General features: G+C 42.7%; 3 protein-coding genes and 1 pseudogene across 5 annotated transcripts in view; 1 reads left to right on the plus strand and 3 right to left on the minus strand.

The window, feature by feature from the left end:
• ZNF280B (zinc finger protein 280B) overlaps window positions 1-12,705 on the minus strand; it is a 20,739-nt gene extending 8,034 nt beyond the window's left edge. The window contains exons 1-3 of one of the 3 annotated variants that reach the window (XR_001822419.2): window positions 12,381-12,705; window positions 11,565-11,625; window positions 8,580-9,123 (exon numbers count right to left, since the gene is read on the minus strand). The gene's annotated coding sequence lies outside the window, so the exon portion shown is untranslated. Of the gene's footprint in view, window positions 1-8,579; window positions 9,124-11,564; window positions 11,626-12,380 lie in introns of those variants that run through there. The other 2 variants (XM_017520737.2, XM_017520738.2) reach the window with 2 other exon arrangements.
• A 938-nt stretch (window positions 12,706-13,643) lies between these two features.
• Window positions 13,644-14,224, minus strand: LOC108298033 (heat shock factor-binding protein 1-like). Its single transcript, XM_037735649.1, has one exon. The coding sequence runs from the start codon at window positions 14,127-14,129 to the stop codon at window positions 13,899-13,901; it is 231 nt and encodes a 76-aa protein (XP_037591577.1). The 5' UTR covers window positions 14,130-14,224; the 3' UTR covers window positions 13,644-13,898.
• A 1,698-nt stretch (window positions 14,225-15,922) lies between these two features.
• On the minus strand, window positions 15,923-17,506 carry ZNF280A (zinc finger protein 280A). The gene has a single exon (XM_017520741.2). It carries the CDS (start codon window positions 17,504-17,506, stop codon window positions 15,923-15,925), a length of 1,584 nt encoding a protein of 527 aa, XP_017376230.1.
• A 2,060-nt stretch (window positions 17,507-19,566) lies between these two features.
• Window positions 19,567-19,661, plus strand: LOC119469828 (annotated as a pseudogene).
• The last annotated feature ends 221 nt before the right edge of the window (window positions 19,662-19,882 follow it).

Consider the following 19,882-nt stretch of genomic DNA (forward strand, 5'->3'; position numbering starts at 1 on the left):
GCACAATCTCCGCTCACTACACCCTCCACCTCCTGGGTTCAAGGAATTCTCCTGTCTTAGCCTCTGGAGTAGCTGGGACTACAGGCACACGCCACCATACCCATCTAATTTTTGTATTTTTAGTAGAGACAGGATTTTACCATATTGGTCAGGCTGGTCTCAAACTCCTAACCTCAGGTGACCAACCCGCCTTGGCCTCCCAAAGTGCTGGGATTATGGGCGTGAGCTAGCGTGCCCAGCCTGGGATCTACTCTTAAGCAACAGAGAAAATCAGTCATTTTTCCCTTTTCCCTTCCCTTCCTCCTGTGAGCAGAATCTTGGTAAGAAGAGTCTACAAAGGAGATTTGACAGCATAGCAGTTCAAACTAAAAGTGGTCTGATAGTTCAGAGTCAAGTTTCTTCACTAAAACTGAGAGGATTTTTTTGTTTGTTTCTTTGTTTTGTCTGTTTTGTACGTGAGACGAAGTATCACTCTTTGTGCCCAGGCTGGAGTGCAGTGGCGTGAACTCGACTCACTGCCGCTTCCATCTCCCGGTTCAAGTGATTCTCCTACCTCAGCCTCCTGAGTAGCTGGGATTACAGGCGCATGCCACCACACCCAGCTAATTTTTGTATTTTTAGTAGAGTCAGGCTTTTACCATATTGGGCAGGCCTGTCTCGAACTCTTGACCTCAGATTATCTGCCAGCCTCGGCCTACCAGAGTGCTGGGATTACAGGTGTAAGCCACCATACCCAGCCTAAAGCTGAGTTTTTAGAGTACTTGGAGAATAATTTAATGAGGGGTTGTGGAGGACCACAAAAAAGACAACTAAAAAAAGGCATAACAAAGTCAATTTGTTAAATGCTCAGCAACAGGGTGAGGTTAAGGGGAATGGCAGAATAAGGACCAACAAATAGCTGCTCCTTCATAAAAGCAAAGAGAACACTAGCAAAAACTATAAAAATCACATTCTTCGAATCCTGGAAATTAACAAAAGGTTGTGAAAAATCAAAAAATTTTAGTGCAAAATGGTTTGGCAGTTCCTCAGAATGTTAAACATAGACTTATGATCCTACAAATCTACTTCTAAATATATACTAAAAGAAATAAAGGTACTCAAGTACATGTATACGTGTTTATAGCAGCAATTCAATAATAACCAAAAGGTGGAAACAACCTAAATGTACATCAATGGATGAATGCATAAACAAATCATGGTATATATATACAATAGAATGTTTATTCAGCCATAAACAATATACATGCTACAACATGGTTTTTAAACCCTAAAAACTGACCATGTGAAAGAAGTCAGGCACAAAAGCTCACATATTGTATGATTTCATTTATAGGAAATATCAGAAATAGATAAATCCATTGATATTAAACAAAGATTTGTGGTTGCCAGAAGATAGGGAAGGAGAAATGATAAGAAATTGTTTAATGGGTAAAGGGGTTTTATTTGGAATGATGGAAATATATCAGAACTAGATAGAGGCAGCACACGTACAATATTATGAATACACTAAATGTCACTAAATTGTTTACTTTAAAATGACGGATTTTATGCTATATGACTTTCACCTCAATGAATTATTTCTTAAAAATAAAGAGGGTATATTACAGAAATAAAGAGAATTATAAAGGAATACTATGAAAAATTATCTGCCAACAAATTAGATAACCTAGATGAAACAAATTCCTAGAAAGACAAGAACTAATGAACTGAGTCAAGAACAGAAAATATGAATGGATCCAAACAAGAGATAGAGTTAGTAATCAAAAAACTTCCCAAAATAGAAGCCCAAAATCAGACAGCTATGCTAGTAAATTCTTAATATTATAAAAACAATTTACACCAATCCTTCATAAACTCTTCCAAAAATTAGAATTTTTGGAATTCCCAAGTTTTCTGTCTGGAGGACAGAAAACTTTGCACATCATTCTATAAGGTTAGTTACTACTGATACCAAAATCAAACCAAGAAATCATACGAAAAAGAAAACTACAGGCCAATATCCCTTATAGAGGCAAAAATCTCAACAAATGTTAGCAAACAAAATCTAACAACATATATAATGATTACATACCATGACCAAGTGGGATTTATTTTAAAAATACAAGGTTGGTTCATTCTATGAATATCAACCAACATTATATCATTTTAATAAAGGACAAAACCCACACCTGTCTATAGAAAAAAACACTTGACAAAAGCTAACATCCTTTTATGATTTGAAACAAAAAACAAAACGACTAGGAATAGAAGGGAACTTTCTCCACCAGACAAAGGCATCTGTATCAGACGCACAGCTATTAAAATATCATACTTAATGGTGAGACCGAAAGCTCCCCTGTCCTAAGATCAGGAACAAGACAGATGTTCACTTTCACCACTTCAATTCAACACTGTACTGGAGGTTCTACAGCCAAGCTAATTAGGCAAGAAAATGAAGCAAAAAGCATTCAGATTGGAAAGGAAGAAGTAAAACTATAATGGAGATGACAAATACAAGTAACTCAATTTTTTAAAAGGCAAAGAATTTGAATAGACATTTCTCCAAAGATGATATACAAAAGACCAAGTAAATATGTTCAGCGTCATTAATCATAAAATAAATGCACATTAAACTCATCATGAGATACCACTGCACACCTATTAGGACAGCAACTATTAAAAAAAAATTGTTGGAAAGAAATTAGAATCTTCACGCACGGTTACGGGATTATAAAATGGTCTGACTACTATGGAAAATGGTACAGAAGTGCCTCATTTTATCACTCTTACTTCTGGGTATACGTCTAAAAGAATCTGAAAAGAGGGTCTTGAAGAGTTATTGGCACACCCATGTTCACAGAAGGACAATTAAAATAGCCAAGAGGTAGAAGCAACCCAAACATCTATCCAAAAATGAATGAATAAACAAAATATAATATATATATACAATGGAATACTACTCAACCTTAAAAAGGAAGAAAATCCTGTCACATGCTACATGTTTGAACCTTGAGGATATTATGCTAAATAAAACAGAGCAGTGACAAAAAGACAAATATTCTTATATTTATATGATTCTGCCTGCATGAGGTAACTAAAATACTCAATAGAAACAGAAGGTAGGGGCCAGGAGCAGTGGCTTACGCATGTAATCCCAGCAATTTGGGAGGCCAAGATGGGCAGATCACCTGAGGTCAGGAGTTCGAGATCAGTTTGGCCAACATGGCAAAACTCTTTCTCTACTAAAAATATAAAAATTAGCCAGTTATGGTGGCGGGCACCTGTAAACCCAGCTACTCGGGAGGTTGAGGCAGGAGAATCACTTGAACCCAGGAGGTGGAGGTTGCAGTGAGCCGAGATCACACCTTTGTACTCCAGCTGAGCAACAAAAGAGAAACCCCGTCTCAAAAAAAAAAAAAAAAAAAAAAAAAAAAAAATTAGCCAGGTGTGGTGGCACATGCCTATAGTCCCAGCTACTCAGGAAGCTGAGGCAGGAGAATCTTTTGAGCCCAGGAGGCAGAAGTTGCAATGAGCAGAGATCACACCACTGCCCTCCAGCCTGGACAACAGACCAAGACTCCATCTCAAAAAACCAAACCAAAACAAAACAAAACAGTAATGGTTAGCAAGGGCTAGGGGCAGAGGAAAGGGGTGAGTCAATTGTTTAATTGGCACTGTTTCAGTTTTGCAAGATGACTACTAGAGATCTGCTTCACATCAATGCAAATACACTTGAAACTACTGGATTCTTCATTTTAAAATGGTTAAGGTGGTAAATTGAATGCATTTTTACCACAATAAAACAATTCATTTTAAAAACAGGCCCCAGCCGGACACAGTGGCTCACTCCTATAATCCCAATATTTTGGGAGCCAAGGTGGGTGAATCAGTTATGGTCAGGACTTGGAGACCGGCCTGGCCAACATGGCAAAACCCTGTCTCTACTAAAAATACAAAAATTAGCTAGGCACAGTTGCGCACACCTGTAGTCAAAGCTACTTGGGAGGCTGAGGCAGGAGAACTACTTGAACCCAGGAGGCATAGGTTACAGTGAGCCAGGATCACGCCACTGCATTCCAGCCTGGGCAACAGATTGAGACTCCATTTCAATTTAAAAAAAAAAACATAGGCCGGACATGTTGGCTCACGCCTGTAATCCCAACACTTTGGGAGGCTGAGAGGAAGGATTGCTTGAGCTCAAGAGTTCCAAGATCAGTCCAAGCAATGTAGTAAGACCCCTTCTCTAAAAAAAATTTAAAAATACAGGCACAGTGGCTCATACTTGTAATCCCAGTATTTGGGGAGGCTGAGGCAGGAAGACTTAGTGAGCTCAGGAATTTAAGACCAGCCTGTACAATATAGTAAGACTCTACCTCTACAAAAAATTTAAAAATTAACCGGGCGTGGTAGCGTATGCCTGTGGTGCCAGCTACCCGGGAGGCTGAGGTGGAAGGATCTCTTGAGCCCAGAAGGTGGAGGCTACAGTGAGCTGTGATCACGCCACTGCACTCCAGCCTTGGTGCCAGAGCAAGACTGTCTCAAAATACATACATATATATTATTTTTTTTAATTTAGCCAGGTATGATGGCACATGCCTGTAGTCCCAGCTACTGGGGGTAGAATGAATGAGGCAGGGTGGCAGCTGAGATGGGAGAATCACTGGAGCCAGGGAGGTCAATGCTGCAGTGGGTCATAATTGTGTCACTGGACTGTAGCCTGAGCAACAGAGCGAGACCCTATCTAAAAAATAAACAATAAAAGAATAGGCTAAGGATTTTTCCAAAGATATACACTTTTCCAAAGAAAATACACAAATGGCCAAGAAGCACCTGAAATGCTGCTCAACACAATTATTAAGGAAATGCAAATCAAAATCACAATAAGCTATTACTTCACACCCACTAGGTTAGTTATAACCAAAAACAATCTCAAGTGTTGCAAGAGATATGCAGATATTTGAACCCTCATATACTGCTGGTGGCAACATAAACGGGTACTTTGCAAAAGTTTGGCAATTGCTCAAAATTTAAATTTAGAGTTACCATATGACCCAACAGTATCACTCCTAGGTATATACCCAAGGTAACTGAAAATGTTACATATATATATATAAAAATACATAAGCTGGCTGACATATAACCATAATGCTGCTACACAGTGCAAGCAACCAAATGTAAATTAACTGATGAATGAATAAACAAACTGTGATATATCAGCGCAATGAAATACTATTCAGCCAAAAAAAAAAAAAATGAAGTACAAACAGGCCTACAATACAATGTACCTTGAAAATACACTAAGTGAATAACGCCAGACACAAAAGGCCACATATTTTACGATTTTACTTATTTCCAGAATAAGGCAAATCCATAATGACAAAAATAAAGTAGCAGCTGCCATGGGCTGGTTGAAAAGAGGAATGAGGAATATAGTCGGTTTGAAAAACGGCCCCCCAAAATATCAGGTCCTAATCCCTCAAATCTATAAATGTTATCTTACTTGAAAAAAGGATCTTCGCAGACGGGAAAATTATCCTCGTCTACACAGGTAAGCCCTAAATGCCATCACAAGTGTTCTTGTAAGAGAACAGAGGGAGATTTCACTCTAGGAAAAGGTGACATGAAGACAGAAGCAAAGATTAGAGTGACATGGCCACAAGCCAAGGAATGTCACATCCACAAACTATGAATGCAAAGAACGGATTCTCCATTAGAGTTTCCCAGAGGAGTATACCCCTGCCAACATCTTGATTTAGGTCTCATGAAACTTATTTTGGACTTCTGACCTCCAGAACTAAGGGAGAATAAATTTTTATTGTTTTATGCCACCAAGTTTGTGATAATTTGTTACGGCAGCCATGGGGAAGTAATATAGGGAGTGACTGCTAATGGATACAAGATTTCTTTAGGGCTGGTGAAATGTCTTGGAATTAGATATTGCTGATGGTTATACAATTTTATTAATATGCAATACTAAAAACCATTCAGTTTTGCGCTCCAAAGGGTGCATTTTATGGCATATGAATTATATCTCAAAGAAAAAAAGCCTAGCAACAGGCTGGTGTAACCCTCCATCTCCCAACAACTGCTGCTAAATTTTCTTTTTTTATTTTTTTTTAGACAGAGTTTCACTTTTGTTGCCCAGGCTAGAGTGCAATAGTGATTCTCCTGCCTGAGCCTCCGGCGTAGGTGGGATTACGGGCACACACCACCACCCGCAGCTAATTTTCTATTTTTAGTAGAGACGGAGTTTCTCCACGTTGGTCAGGCTGGTCTCTAACTCTCAACCTCAGGTGATCCGCCCAACTCAGCCTCCCAAAGTGCTAGGATTACAGGCGTGAGTCAGACCAGCTGCTGCTAAACTTTCAAAGCACCATTAAGTAGACTGAATTCCTAACAAGGGTTAGGTAATTAGGATAATGGAACAATGCAAGCTAATCTAGCCAACAAAAAGAATTAAGCTAGTATGAGGTGGTCAATTTATAAACTATAGTGGAAGTCATACATTCCCAAGGACGGAATAGTTATATCCCCTTGCAGAGTGAAAACTTCTCCGACACCAAGGACTTGGAGAACCAAATAAACTTTATGTAGGATTACCAAATATGCTGGTATGACCAAGGCAGTTGTTAACCTGCTGTCCCTGTGTAATTATGGATAGTTGCCACTCTTCAGTCTTTAATAAGTCCTTTAGTTTAGATGATAAATTATATAGTCAACCTAGTTATAAGGAATCTAGAAGTTTCAAAAAGCTGTGAGAGCATATTCTATGCAGGCCAGATAGCGCCTTTCATGACTCCCTATGTAACTTGGATCTCTGCAATTGGAATGCTCACTGGGATGCTCCCAAGGAAAAAATCCCAGTAAGACTTCTGCAGAGCATTCACATTTTGTTTCAAACTTATACAACACCAATACTTAAGCTCAACTCTCAGAATTGTATCATTCAGTATTATCCAAGTGACTAATTTATACACTGAAGGGAAAGAACAAGGAATGCACCTATGTACACTTGTAAATTTACAAGTATAAGACGCTAACAAAGAATAAGATTAAAATAGCTTGTGCTCACATTAACTGTTAAAAGCCAAAAGGTGAATGTCACAATTCTCTTTTTGTGTATAAAATTGACCCTAATGTAGTATTTTAATATTGCTGCATGAGAATTGAGTTGGTGGGGGAGTATGTTAAAAAATTAGGAAGAAACTGTTCCTCTACAGAAAGACCATCATATAAGATGTGTAGCCAAACATACATGTTTGATGTTCTGATGTTCGCTATTTTGGCGGAACTATAGCTATAAAATAATGTGTTGAATCAGTAGAATTAAAACATATCCCAGTCCACAAAAAACTAAGAGAAATTATACAGGAATGATCAAGAATCTGCATAGTTCTGATAATCTCATGACTAGAGAGAAAAGGGATGGGGAAGCATCAAGGTGGCATTTGAGAGAAATTTAAGAAGACCATTCATTCAATAAAAGTTTGGTAGGCCAACAAAGTGCCAGGTGCTGGCCTGGGGATACAGCAGTGATCCAAAGTCCTTCACTTCAGGGAGCTGACATTCCAGAAGGGGTAGTCAGAAAATAATGTTTTTAAACAAAAGTAAGATGGTTATATAAACACTAAGGAGAAAAATAAAGTAGGAAATGAAGGCAGGTTGACATTCATATAACATGAATATGACTATCTAGAGAAGAGTACTCCAGCAAAGGGAACAGCAAACACAAAGGCTCTGATACTGGAGCACTTAACACAGTAAGGACTGATCAAGAAAGAGGCTAGCATGGTGGGCCCAATAAAAAGGGTGACAAGTTAGAAATTAGATAAAAAATGAACTGGTTGTGGCAGAGAAAAACCAAGATCATGTAAACCATTCTAAATTCTTCAGCCTTGGCTGGGCGCAGTGGCTCACACCTGTAATCCCAAGTGCTGGTCTGGGGATACAGCAGTGATGCAAAGTCCTTCCCTTCAGGGAGCTGACATTCCAGAAGGGATAGTCAGAAAATATTTTGTTTTAACAAAAGTAAGATGGTTATATAAACACTAGGGAGAAAAATAAAGTAGAAAACTTTGGGAGGCCAAGGCGGGCAGATCACGTGAGGTCAGAAGTTCAAGACCAACCTGGCCAACATGGTGAAACCCCATTTCTACTAAAAATACAAAAATTAGGTCAGGCACAGTGGCTCATGCCTGTAATCCCAGCACTTTGGGAGGCCAAGGCGGGCAGATCACAAGGTCAGGAGATGAAAGCCATTCTGGCCAACATGGTGAAACTCCGTCTCTATTAAAAATACAAAAATTAGCCAGGTGTGTCAGCGTGCATTTGTAGTCCCGGCTACTCGGGAGATTGAAACAGGAGAATTGCTGGAACCCAGGAGGCAGAGGCTGCAGTGAGCCAAGGTGCCACTGCACTCCGGCTTGGGAAACAGAGCAAGATTCCATCTCAAAAAACAATGATAATAATAATATAAAAATTAGCTGGGTGTGGTGGTGGGTGCCTGTAATCCCAGCTACCTGGGACGCTGAGGCAGGAGAATTGCTTGAACTCAGGAAGCAGAGGTTTCAGTGAGCTGAGACCCCATGATTGCACTCCAGCCTAAGTGACAGAGTGAAACTCCGTCTCGAAAAATAAATAAAAACAAATTCTTCAGCTTTCACCCTGAGTGTGATGACAGATTACTGGAAGGTTCTGAATGTGAAGTAATACGATCTGACTTTCATCGGGATTGCTCTGGCTTCTGTGTGGAGAATAGACTAGAGAGAGTTAACAGTGGAAGCAGAAGACAAGAGGCTACTGAAATATTACAAACAAAAGACGATGGTAGTATGGAAAGATGGAACTACTAAGAAGTCAGACTCTAGATCAAAATCTAGAAGGCCCACAAGGTTCATTGATGAATACATCAATGGGTTTGGAACGTGAAGGACAGGAGGAGGACACATAAGAGGTAATGCTGAGCAGGTATATCTATGAGATCAGAGCTCAAGGAGAGTTCTGGGGTAGGTACTTAAATTTTGAAGTCTTCAGTATGTAGCATTATTTAAAACACAAGGCTGTATGAGATCACTCAGGGAAAGAGGTCTGAGATCCAAACCCTGGGGTATTCCATCGATTAGAGGTCATGGAGATGAGAAGGAGCTGGGAAAGAAAATTAAAAAGAAACAATTATTCGAAGCCATTCAAGTGAGAGGAGAATCAAGAAAGAGAAGCATCCCAGGGAGGAGAAAAGGAACAACTCTAATATATGCTGCCAATAGATCAAATAAAATCAAGAAAATCAACTAAAACTGACCGATGAATTAAGCAAAGTGGAATTCACTGATGACCTTTACAACAGTGGGTTTAAGGAAAAATGAGAATAGGAAATAGCAAATACGGACAACTCTGGAGAAATTTTCCTGTAAGGACAAGCAAACACAAAATAAAATAAGCACACGGGGGATGTGGCATCAAAAATGAGATCTTTAAGGTGAGGTGACAGTACAATCAGTATGTTTGCTACGTTAATGATCTGGAGAGACAGAAAACTTAACCCTAGACAAAGAGAAGTGTTGCTAGAATAATATCCTTAAATAAACAAGTGCACATGTAGAGATTTTGGCCTTACCAAGAAGTCAAATTATTCACCCAGAGTAACAAGACAATGCTTTGAGATCATACGGGAAAGGGTTAAATGGAAGATACATGGCTGTGGTAGCCATTCTCCAAGATGGCCCTAAATGAATCCCACTTCCTAGAATTCACACAGTTGTAGCCTTCTCCCACACTGTAACAGGGTTGGCCTGTGGGACCAGGGACCAAGCACATACAGCAGGAAACGATGGTATGCCACTTCTAAAATGAGGTCATAAAGACTCTGCCCTTCTTTATCTTGAGTACAAGGTCTCTTGAATTGTTTGCCCTGAAGTAAGCCAGCTGCTTTGACATGAGCAGCCCCATGGAGACACCCAGAGTGAGGATCTGAGGCCTCTTGCCAACAGCCCAGCGAGTGAGCTTAAAGGCGGATGATCCAATCCAAGTCAATTCTGCAGAGACTGACAATCCAGCCAAAAGTTTAACTACAACCTCATGAAAGACCCTGAGCCAGAACCAGCCAGCTAAGCCACTCTTGGATTCCAGACCTTCAAAAACTACAAGGTCATAACATTTTTTTATTTTAAGCTACTAGGTTTTGAGGCAATTTGTTACACAACAGTTGATAACTAATACAATGGGTCTTACTGAGCTGTAATCACAAATTGCTGGGCATAGAATTCACCTATAATTTCACCTACTAGCATCATGACCAGGTGACCTCCCCTACGTCCAGCTGCATGGAATTACCTCATGAAATAACAGCCCTTGAGAGAGTATGATAAAAGAAGTCGGCTCTATAAAACTTAACATCCATGATGCTCTTACTTTTTTTTTGAGAGGGAGTTTTGCTCTGTTGCCCAGGCTGGAGTGCAGTGACGCAATCTCGGCTCACTGCAACCTCTGCCTCCCAGGTTCTAGCGATTCTGCTGCCGCAGCCTCCTGAATAGTTGGGAATACAAGCATGCACCACCACTCCCGGCCAATTTTTTTTATATTTTTAGTAGAGACGGGGTTTCACCATGTTGGTCAGGCTGGTCTCCAACTTCTGACCTCGTGATCTGCCCGCCTCGGCCTCCAAAAGTGCTGGGATTACAGGCCTGAGCCACTGCGCCCGGCCAGTTACTTTCTTTTTCAAGAGATCTGGCAGAAGAATGCCACTACCTTCCTCTCCTTTCTCAAGAGAGCAATTTAGAGGGTTTCCCGAATTACTTACATCAACAATTGGCCTAAACTAATCATACACATTCAGAGTCCCTCAGTAAAATATTAAATACTAAACAGGGGGCCTGGCGCGGTGGCTCACGCCTGTAATCCCAGCACTTTGGGAGGCCAAGGCGGGCGGATCACAAGGTCAGGAATTCCAGACCAGTCTGGTCAACATAGTGAAACCCCGTCTCTTCTAAAAATACAAAAAAATTAGCTGGGTGTGGTGGTGTGCACCTGTAATCCCAGCTAGTCAGGAGGCTGAAGAAGGAGACTGCGTGAACTCAGGAGGTGGAGGATGCAGTGAGCCAAGATCACGCCTTTGCACTCCAGCCCAGGCGACAGTGTGAGACTTCAGCTCCCCCCCCCCCACCCCCCACCCCGCCACAAAAAAAAAAAGCCGGGTGCGGTGGCTCACGCCTGTAATCCCGGCATTTGGGAGGCCGAGGCGGGCGGATCACGAGGTCAAGAGATAAGAGACCATCCTAACCAACATGGTGAAACCCCGTCTCTACTAAAAATACAAAAATTAGCTGGGCGTGGTGACACGTGCCCGTAGTCCCAGCTACTTGGGAGGCTGAGGCAGGAGAACTGCTTGAAACCGGGAGGAGGAGGTTGCAGTGAGCCGGATCGCGCCATTGCACTCCAGCCTGGCGCCTGGCGACAGAACAAGGCTGTCTCAAAAAAAAAAAAAAAAATTACTAAACAGCCATGTTTTAGCACAGGAAAGGGCAAGAGAGCGACACTGATGAAAAAAGATACAACTTTGGCACGTACTGAAGACACCTCTCTCTTCTTACCTCAGGTTTACCACGCAACTTTTAAGAACTTGAGCTATGCCAGGCAGCAGAAGGTCACATCCTTGAGGTAACCAGAGAGAAGCATTAGTTACTTACATGTTAGAAGAATATTTTCGATCCCACCGCCTACCTGACATTGCAATTTGGGTGTTTTATCAGTCATCTCACACTTAGCCAGAAAAGTGAACTCCACTTCCCCCGTGCCTGTTCCTCCAACCTACCCTTAGTAAAGGACACATCCCGCCCGCCAAATGCCCACATCAAACGCCTCCCAATCACCCTAGGTCCCGGCTCTCACAGCAGGGACTCCATTAGAGCACGGGGGCCACGCAGTAAACAAGACACAAAGACGCTGCCGTAGGGGAGAGAGGCGGATGCGTTTAAATGCCTCAGGGGGTCTGGGCCTACAGCTCTCCAGAAGGAGGGAGGGCCTGGGGGTTACAAAACAGGTTTCAGATTTTTAAATATATTGAGCGCCAAAAGAGAGCCCGCGCGGGCCATGGGGGAGGGGAGCGCACTGGGAGCCAGGAAAGGGCCCCTTCTCCAGAGGCCTGGGCCCAGCCCGGGGTGGGGGCGCCCGCGTGGGGGAGGGGAGGCTGATGCGCAAGCAGCGCCGGCCGAGGTTAGGGAAGTAGGTGCGCGTGAGGGGACTGAGACCCGCTTCTGCCCTCGCTCTCAACAGAAAGCGGCTGCAAAGGCCGCTCCGGCAGCGCACGGCCAGGCGCGGTGTCGCGACCCGCAGGGCTGCGACTCGCCAGAAATCCCTCAAGTTTCCCCTCAGGGAACGCTGAAGCCGCGCCACGCCCCCGTCCTTACCGGTTTCAGCTGCCGCTCCTGAGCTGCCGGCCACGCACCGGTCCCGGAGGCGCTCCCGGGGAAAAGCCGGCGGCGACTACGCCTCCTCAGGCCCCCGGCGCCGCCAACGCGCTCGCCTCCACAGGCGCGCGTCCAGCGGAGACCTGCGATTGGCTGCCAGGTGCGGGCGCGAGGTCGGCGCGGCCAGCTGGGCGCATGCGCGCGCTCTGATGCCCCTGGTGGCGAATGAAGGACGCGGGGTTAGGGTCAGAGGGAGGAGGGCCGCGGCAGTGCCCCCGAGGCCCTGGAAGGATCTCTGGTAGTCAGGGCTCCAGGGCTGAGGCGGCCAGGACTTGGCGCCGGAGAGGGGCTTCCAATCCATCAGGGGACAGCTGGCCCACTAGTAGTCCAGCTGTTATAATCCTAAGGTGTGTTCCCTTGGCTGAGTATCCATGCTTAAGGGATCTTGACGAAACAACGGAGCCTTACATCTGTCCTCTGCAAGTTACATCTGGAGCCAGTCGAATCCAGCCTGCCACCTGTTTTTGTACAGCTGGCAGCAAGCTTAAGAACAGATTTTACGGGTTTTTTTAATGGCTAAAAAAACAATAGGAGAATATTATTTTGTGGCATGTGAAAATTGTATGAAATTCAAAATTCAGTGTCCATAAAGTTTTATTGGAACAACAAGCATACCCATTCCTTTAGGTATTGTTTTCCTCTTTTCCTGCTACAACAGCAAAGTTAATTAATTGCCAAGGACCATATATGAAAAGCTTAAAATATTTACTATTTGGCCCTTTACAGAAAGTTTGCCCACCCTCAATTTATTTGCAGCTTTTGAATTTTTTTCAAATTAACCAATTCTGCCAAAAGGCTATTTTAGCAACATTTTTTTGGGGGGGTGGGGGGAGTGTTAATTGCTTTTGGTTTCATTAATCTATAATATTATTTTCTTCTTTATTTCATCTATTTCTTCCACTCTATTGCCTGTCTTCCTGCCTTCATAGCCTTGCTCTGTTACTCCTCTTTATAACTTTTAGAAATAAATGCCTACCTCATTTGCTTGTAAACTCTCATTTCTCTTGTATTTCATGCTATAGATTTACCTTTAAGTGCCAGTTTAACTGTGTCCCACCAGTTCTGCTTGGTAATATGTTCATTATTCTTCAATTAGTTATGTCCTAATTTTCCTAGTGATTCTTTCTAACACAAGGGTTGTATAGTATATGTTATTTATTTTTGAAATCTATGAGATTTTTTACAGCTATTTTTTTTTTTTTAATGCAGGAACCGCCAAAGTTTTAGTGTTTAATAATGAACAGCACAACTGACCAAGGTCCAAGATGTGAAGATACCATGTTCAAGAAACTGGGGGGCAAATCGCTCTATAAACTAAGTATATAGAATGTGATAAGAATGCAAACATTATAATATAAAACCTGTCTACACATAGTAGTTAGCTGCAGAAAGCCATTCAGTTTTCTCTTGGCTTGGAAAAATGGTGTTCCAGATTCCAGTATAAATTATTAGGAACCTTCACCTCTTTTGTGTGGCAGGTATCTTGTTTTCACCTTCCAGTTCTTCCACCCCAGCCTGTGTCATGAGGTCTGCGATGTTCTTCTCCAGATCATCAATGCGACTACTCATATCATCGATTCTCCCAATGATCTGGTCAGACATGGTCTGAAATTTATCTTGCATCTGCTGCAGCAGTGTCTGCACCACCGAGGTGAGGTCCTGCACGGTCTTGGGGTCAGTCTCGGCCATCTCCCCGACGCCCAGCTTGGCGGTGATATCTCAGACCGTCACCTGCACTTCCGTTTGTCCGCGCAGACGCCCCAGGCCGCTGCTTCTCGCGACAAGACAAGCGGCTCTTTACAGCTATTTTCTAATTCTAGATCCTTGAGGAATCGCCACACTGTCTTCCACAAATAAAGGCACATGAAAGACAAACCTTAATGTACAAATATACACCCATAAAACCACCATCCAGATCCAAATATGGGACATTTCCAGTGCCCCAGTACTTTCCCCATATGCTTCCCGGTCGACAGCCCAGTTTTTAATAAGGTAGGAGGGGGCAAAACTTCAATAGACATTTAATTTTTAAAAAATATTCAAGTAGCCAATAACTATATAATCTCAAGATCCATTAATCATCAGGGAAATGCAAATTAAAGCCACAGTGAGATACCACTACAACCTTAAGAGAAGGGCACTTTCTAAAAGAACTGACAATACCCAGTGCTGGATCAGTAGCAATGGAATTCTCAATATCAGTGGTGGGAATGTAAATTGTTTCAATCACTTTAGAAATGTATTTGGCAGTATCTATGCTAGAAAGCTAAATATATGCAGTTCCAGCACTTCTCATAGCTATATGTACCCACAAGAAGTGGCTACATGCTTACCAAAAGACCCGCACAAGCTCATAGCAGCTTTATTCAAAATTGCCAAGGAATCAGCCTCAAAGTCCATCAACAGTGAAATAGATTTATGTAAATCTACCATCATCACTCAACAAAATTCTACCCAGCAATGAAAAAGAATGTGCTACTGCTACACACAGCAAAACTTCATCTTGCTTATTCTAATTTTAATTTAATTTAATTTATTTATTTATTTATTTGAGGCCAAGTTTTGCTCTTGTTACCCAGGCTGGAGTGCAATGGCGCAATCTCGGCTCACCACAACCTCCGCCTCCTGGGTTCAGGCAATTCTCCTGCCTCAACCTCCTGAGTAGCTGGGATTACAGGCACGCGCCACCATGCCCAGCCAATGTTTTGTATTTTTAGTAGAGACGGGGTTTCACCATGTTGACCAGGATGGTCTCGATCTCTTGACCTCATGATCTACCCACCTCGGCCTCCCAAAGTTCTGGGATTACAGGCGTGGGTCACCGCGCCCGGCCCTTTTTATTTTATTTTATTTTATTTTGAGACAGAGTCTGGCTGTCACATCAGGCTGGAGTGAGTGATCTCAGCTCACTGCAAACTCCCTCTCCCAGGTTCAAGCGATTCTCCTGCCTCAGCCTCCCGAGTACCTGGGACTACAGGTGCGCGCCACCACGCTTGGCTAATTTTTCTATTTTATGTAGAGAAGAGGTTTCACCATGTTGGCCAGCCTGGTCTCAAACTCCTGATCTCAAGTGATCCACCTGCCTCAGCCTCCCAAAGTGCTGGGATTACAGGTGTAAGCCACCACACCCAGCCATCTCACTTATTTTAAAAAGCCAAAGACAAGAATCTTTGTGTGATTCCATTTATTTAAAGTTCATAAACAAGTGAAACCTCTATGGTCAGAATAGGGGATACCTTGTTGGGAGGATTTAACTGGGAAAGGGCACAAAGACTTCACAGCTGCTTCTTGATAATAGGGTACTGATGAGATGTCACTAAATAAAACCTGACCGTTGATGACGTTGCTTGTTAGCATCTACAGCCACAGTGCACACATGGCCTAGCCTCACTTCTGCCTTTCAGAACTCCTGGAAGTGAGCAGAACAAATTTTCAGCTAGAATCCTTGCTGCAAGGGAGTCTGGAATCTCTAGTGTTCATAGTCATCTTTTAGTTTTTACAGGTGACAGCTGAGGGTTGTCACCTGTAACGTTGCTCACAATAATGGAAGCCACATCACTTGAGCCTGGCTGAACTGAAGTTCGAATAATAACTTTTGTTTCACGAGGCAACCCTTGCAGTTGCTCTGGCTTTTTAAATGTGTGGTGGTTCTTGGTTTTGTGCTCTGTTTCCTCCTTCAACGTCAAAAACTGCAGCCGGCACTTGGAACATTGACGGACTCTCTTCCTGCTATGCCTCCAACAATGATTCATGTATGGTGTTGCAGTTTTGAAAATTTTGAGACAAAAGGGACAAAGCAAATTCTTTGTGTTTTCGTGGCATGTTCTGAAGTGTGTTTCCACATCAGCAAAGAATGATGATCTGTAATGACAAACGTGGCACACGTAGGGCATTTCACCAGGCTTGTGATGGTCCTTCATGTGTTGTAAGAGGACCTGATCTGTTTTGAATGACAATTCACAGATCTTACAGACAGCAGAGGGCCCCTGGGCGATGTGCACACTGTCAACGTGACACTGTAGCCGGAAGGCAGTGGGAAACTTCCGGTGGCAGTGCTGGCAGGTGGTGTGGTTTTCCCAGCTGTCGTTCCTCTGCTTCTCAAATTCCAAATGATGCTTCACGTGATTCATAAACTTAACATTTTTTAGAGTTTTCAAGCAGCTGAGGCATTTAAAGGTGGTGTCAGTCTTCTGTTCCAGCTGCCCATCTCCTTTATGCTGTCCATAGTAAAAGTCACTAAGTAACATGATCAGATTTTCTTTCTTGGGATCAAAGGTCTTTTGACTTGCTAGACTTGAAACGTCTGTTATTACCAGGCCATCAAAGTCATTTGCTCTCTCAGGATTCCTAAGATTGAAATGTGCCCTTTCATTAGCATCAGCCCAAGGAAATGTTACTCCATTCTGAACATGGTTTGATGAGTTGCAGACCCCCTGTGAGGGTGCATTTGTGCTTATAATAGGAGAGTTAGCTGAAGGGACTACAGCTAAAGAATGGACCCCTGGGATTCCATCCCTGAGTTTAACCCTTTTGGGATTTCTGCTGTTTATATCTGAAGTGGAATGTAGCTTTGAATCAGGAGAATTCTCATTTCTGCCTTCTCCAGAGACCACAGCTCTGACTAGACACTGAGTCCCTGGTGGGAGTGAATCTGAGGAATTGGGAGAGACAACTTGTGGTGAGCTCATTTTACAACCAGGTTCAGATGAAGACTCCATAGTGACAGGATTATCTGTTGATCTTTCCTCAGATGGAGAAACCGGCATAATGGCTTTTGCCATCGAAGTCACATGATTGGCAGGCTGTGACACGTGAGCAGGATCTTGACGGAAACGGCCTTTTTTTCTTCTTGAATTTGAGCCTGGGGTGACTCTGTTCAAAATGTTTGAAATGACTGGTTTTGAATTTGAAATCACCCCAACAAAAAGAATTTCGGCGTGTTTATGTGCATGCTCCACCCCAACGAAGATCAGCTCTGGGTCTTCATCATGCTTGTCCCTCTGTTTGGATTCTCTCAGATTCATCTGTGGTGATTCTGCGTCCTTACACAAAAAGACGTCTCCCATTTTCAATTTACTTTTTGCTTGAAGCCACTGGTCCCTTCAACTTCCACAGCTGTCTTTTTACAAACTGCCACCTAAGTGCAACCATGTGACAACAGTCAATATTTATTTCAAAAAACAAAATCATTACTTTATTGTATCCTCCCTTAAAACACTGAGATAACTAAGGCCGGGCGCTGTGGCTCACGCCTGTAATCCTAGCACTTTGGGAGGCCGGGGTGGGTGGATCACCTGAGGTTAGGAGTTCAAGACCAGCCTGGGCATCATGGTGAAACCCCATCTTAAAAAAAAAAACACTGAGATAACTATTAACATCACTATTTGACACATCAGAAATAAGGCTTGAAACATTTAAATGGCATGATAATTTCAAATTTACCTCTCTCTCCTCCCCTGGTCTTCTGCCATTGTGAGGCAAAGGAAGCAAGATTTCAGAAGGTGCAGATGGAACATCTCAGAGTGCTCGCCTCTTTAAATTTTGCACCCTAGATGCCTCACTCATCTCCTCCTCATCCCACGTGTACTCACTCACATGACTAAGCTTTCTAACCAACTTGAACAAAACTTCTCTCAAAAACATTCTGCTCCTGGCCTGAGCAACATAGCAAGACCCCATCTCTACCAAAAAAATAAAAAATAAAAAAAAATTAGCTTGGCATGGTGGTACACAGCTGTAGCCCCAGCTACTTGGGAGGCTGAGGCAAGAGAAAACCTTGAGCCCAGGACTTCAAAGCTGTGATCATGCCACTGTACTCCAGCCTGGGCAACCAAGTGAGACCCCATCACATACACAAAAAAACCCATGACACCCACACACACCCTTTCCTGTTCCTGTAATGTTCCTTTTCTCAGTAAACCCAGTTGCTCAGTCTACAAACTTCAGAGTCATCCTTTGCCAGACTTTCTCTCATATCCTACAGCCAATCAATTAGCAAACCCAGTCTGCTGTATCCTCTAAAGATACCCAGAATCTGACTCCTCCCTTCTGTATCCATTGCCACCTCCTGGATGGAAGGTACCATGTTCTCTCCCTGGATCACTGCATAAGCTGCCAGTCTTAAACATTTTGTCAGATCTCCCCGTGGTGGCCCCAATGCGCCTGTTAAAATATACAGGAGAGCAAGTAAGCCTTCAATGATTTTCCATCTCATTCTTAGGAAATACCAGTAAACTTAAAATTTCCCCACAGAACCTTCGGTCATCATTGCCCTTGCTAATTCCTCTCTTGCTCTGGTGTAGCCATCCTGAGCTCCATGAGTCTGGAACACACCAGGCCTTTTTCTTTTTCAGAACTTTTATTGCTCCCCAACCTTGCATGCCTCTTTCCCCAGATTAACCTCACCTGGGGTCCTGGTCTGCCAGAGGCCATGGTTCCTCTCAGCAAGGATTCCGCCACCACAATATCAAAAATCACAAGCTCCTTAACTCATATGTTCTAACCCTCAATGCTATTTTTCAACTTAGCATTTTCACTGCCTACCACACAATATGTAAAATATATCTTGCAAGCCCAAGAGTTTGAGATTTCAGTGAGCTATAACCATGTCACTGCATCCAGCCTAGGTGACAGAGAAAAGGAAGACTCTGTGTCTTTTTTTTTTTGAGACGGTGTTTCTCTAAGTTAGTCAGGCTGGTCTCGAACTCCCAACCTCAGGTGATCCACCCACCTCGGCCTCCCAAAGTAGACTGTGTGTGTCTTAACAACAGGCCAGGTGAGGTGGCTCATGCCTATAATCCCAGCACTTTGGCAGGCCGAGGCGAGCACTGTACATGCTGAATCTTTGTTAAATAAATAGTAGCAGTTAGTTATTAATATGATCATGTAGGTGTACAAGAGGATCTAAGCCATTATTCCAGGTTCTGTAAGCATTTAATGAAATCCAAATCCAAATGATTTAACGGTGTTGTGTAAGGGAGAAGGTAAACCTATGTGTACGTGTGTATAAATTAAAACAAATACCTTCACCTTCACCTGACTATAAGGGATAGGCTCTGATACCTTTTATGCCATATTTTATTGATCGTACAGTACAAGCTTATATTTCCATTTTAACATCTCTAAATTCCTTTTGTGAGGATAAGGATATGTTTGGGTTTTCACTCATGTGAGATGTGCCTCCCTCAGACCTTGTTATACCAGCACGTTTCCCAACAGATGTAAAAACAAAAAAGAGAGAAAGAGTCGTGTATCTTTTATAAATGATGGCATCTTAGGGTCAGTGAAAAATCCTATTTCTTTTTGTAAGCTGACAGCCCACTAAATTTATTTTGTAGTTCACTAATGGGATATCAGCAGCATTCTGGCAAATAATGGTTTAAGACAGGGATTGGAAAATTGGCCCATTCTGTTTTTGAACAGTCAGGAAGCCAAGAATGTTT

The sequence above is a fragment of the Cebus imitator genome, unplaced genomic scaffold, assembly GCF_001604975.1.
Source record: "Cebus imitator isolate Cc_AM_T3 unplaced genomic scaffold, Cebus_imitator-1.0 Scaffold872, whole genome shotgun sequence".
Lineage (NCBI taxonomy): Eukaryota > Metazoa > Chordata > Mammalia > Primates > Cebidae > Cebus > Cebus imitator.

Coding starts and splice junctions, on each gene's coding strand:
- LOC108298033 (XM_037735649.1), bottom strand. CDS start 14,129: ATGGCCGAGACTGACCCCAAGACCGTGCAGGACCTCACCTCGGTGGTG.
- ZNF280A (XM_017520741.2), bottom strand. CDS start 17,506: ATGGGAGACGTCTTTTTGTGTAAGGACGCAGAATCACCACAGATGAAT.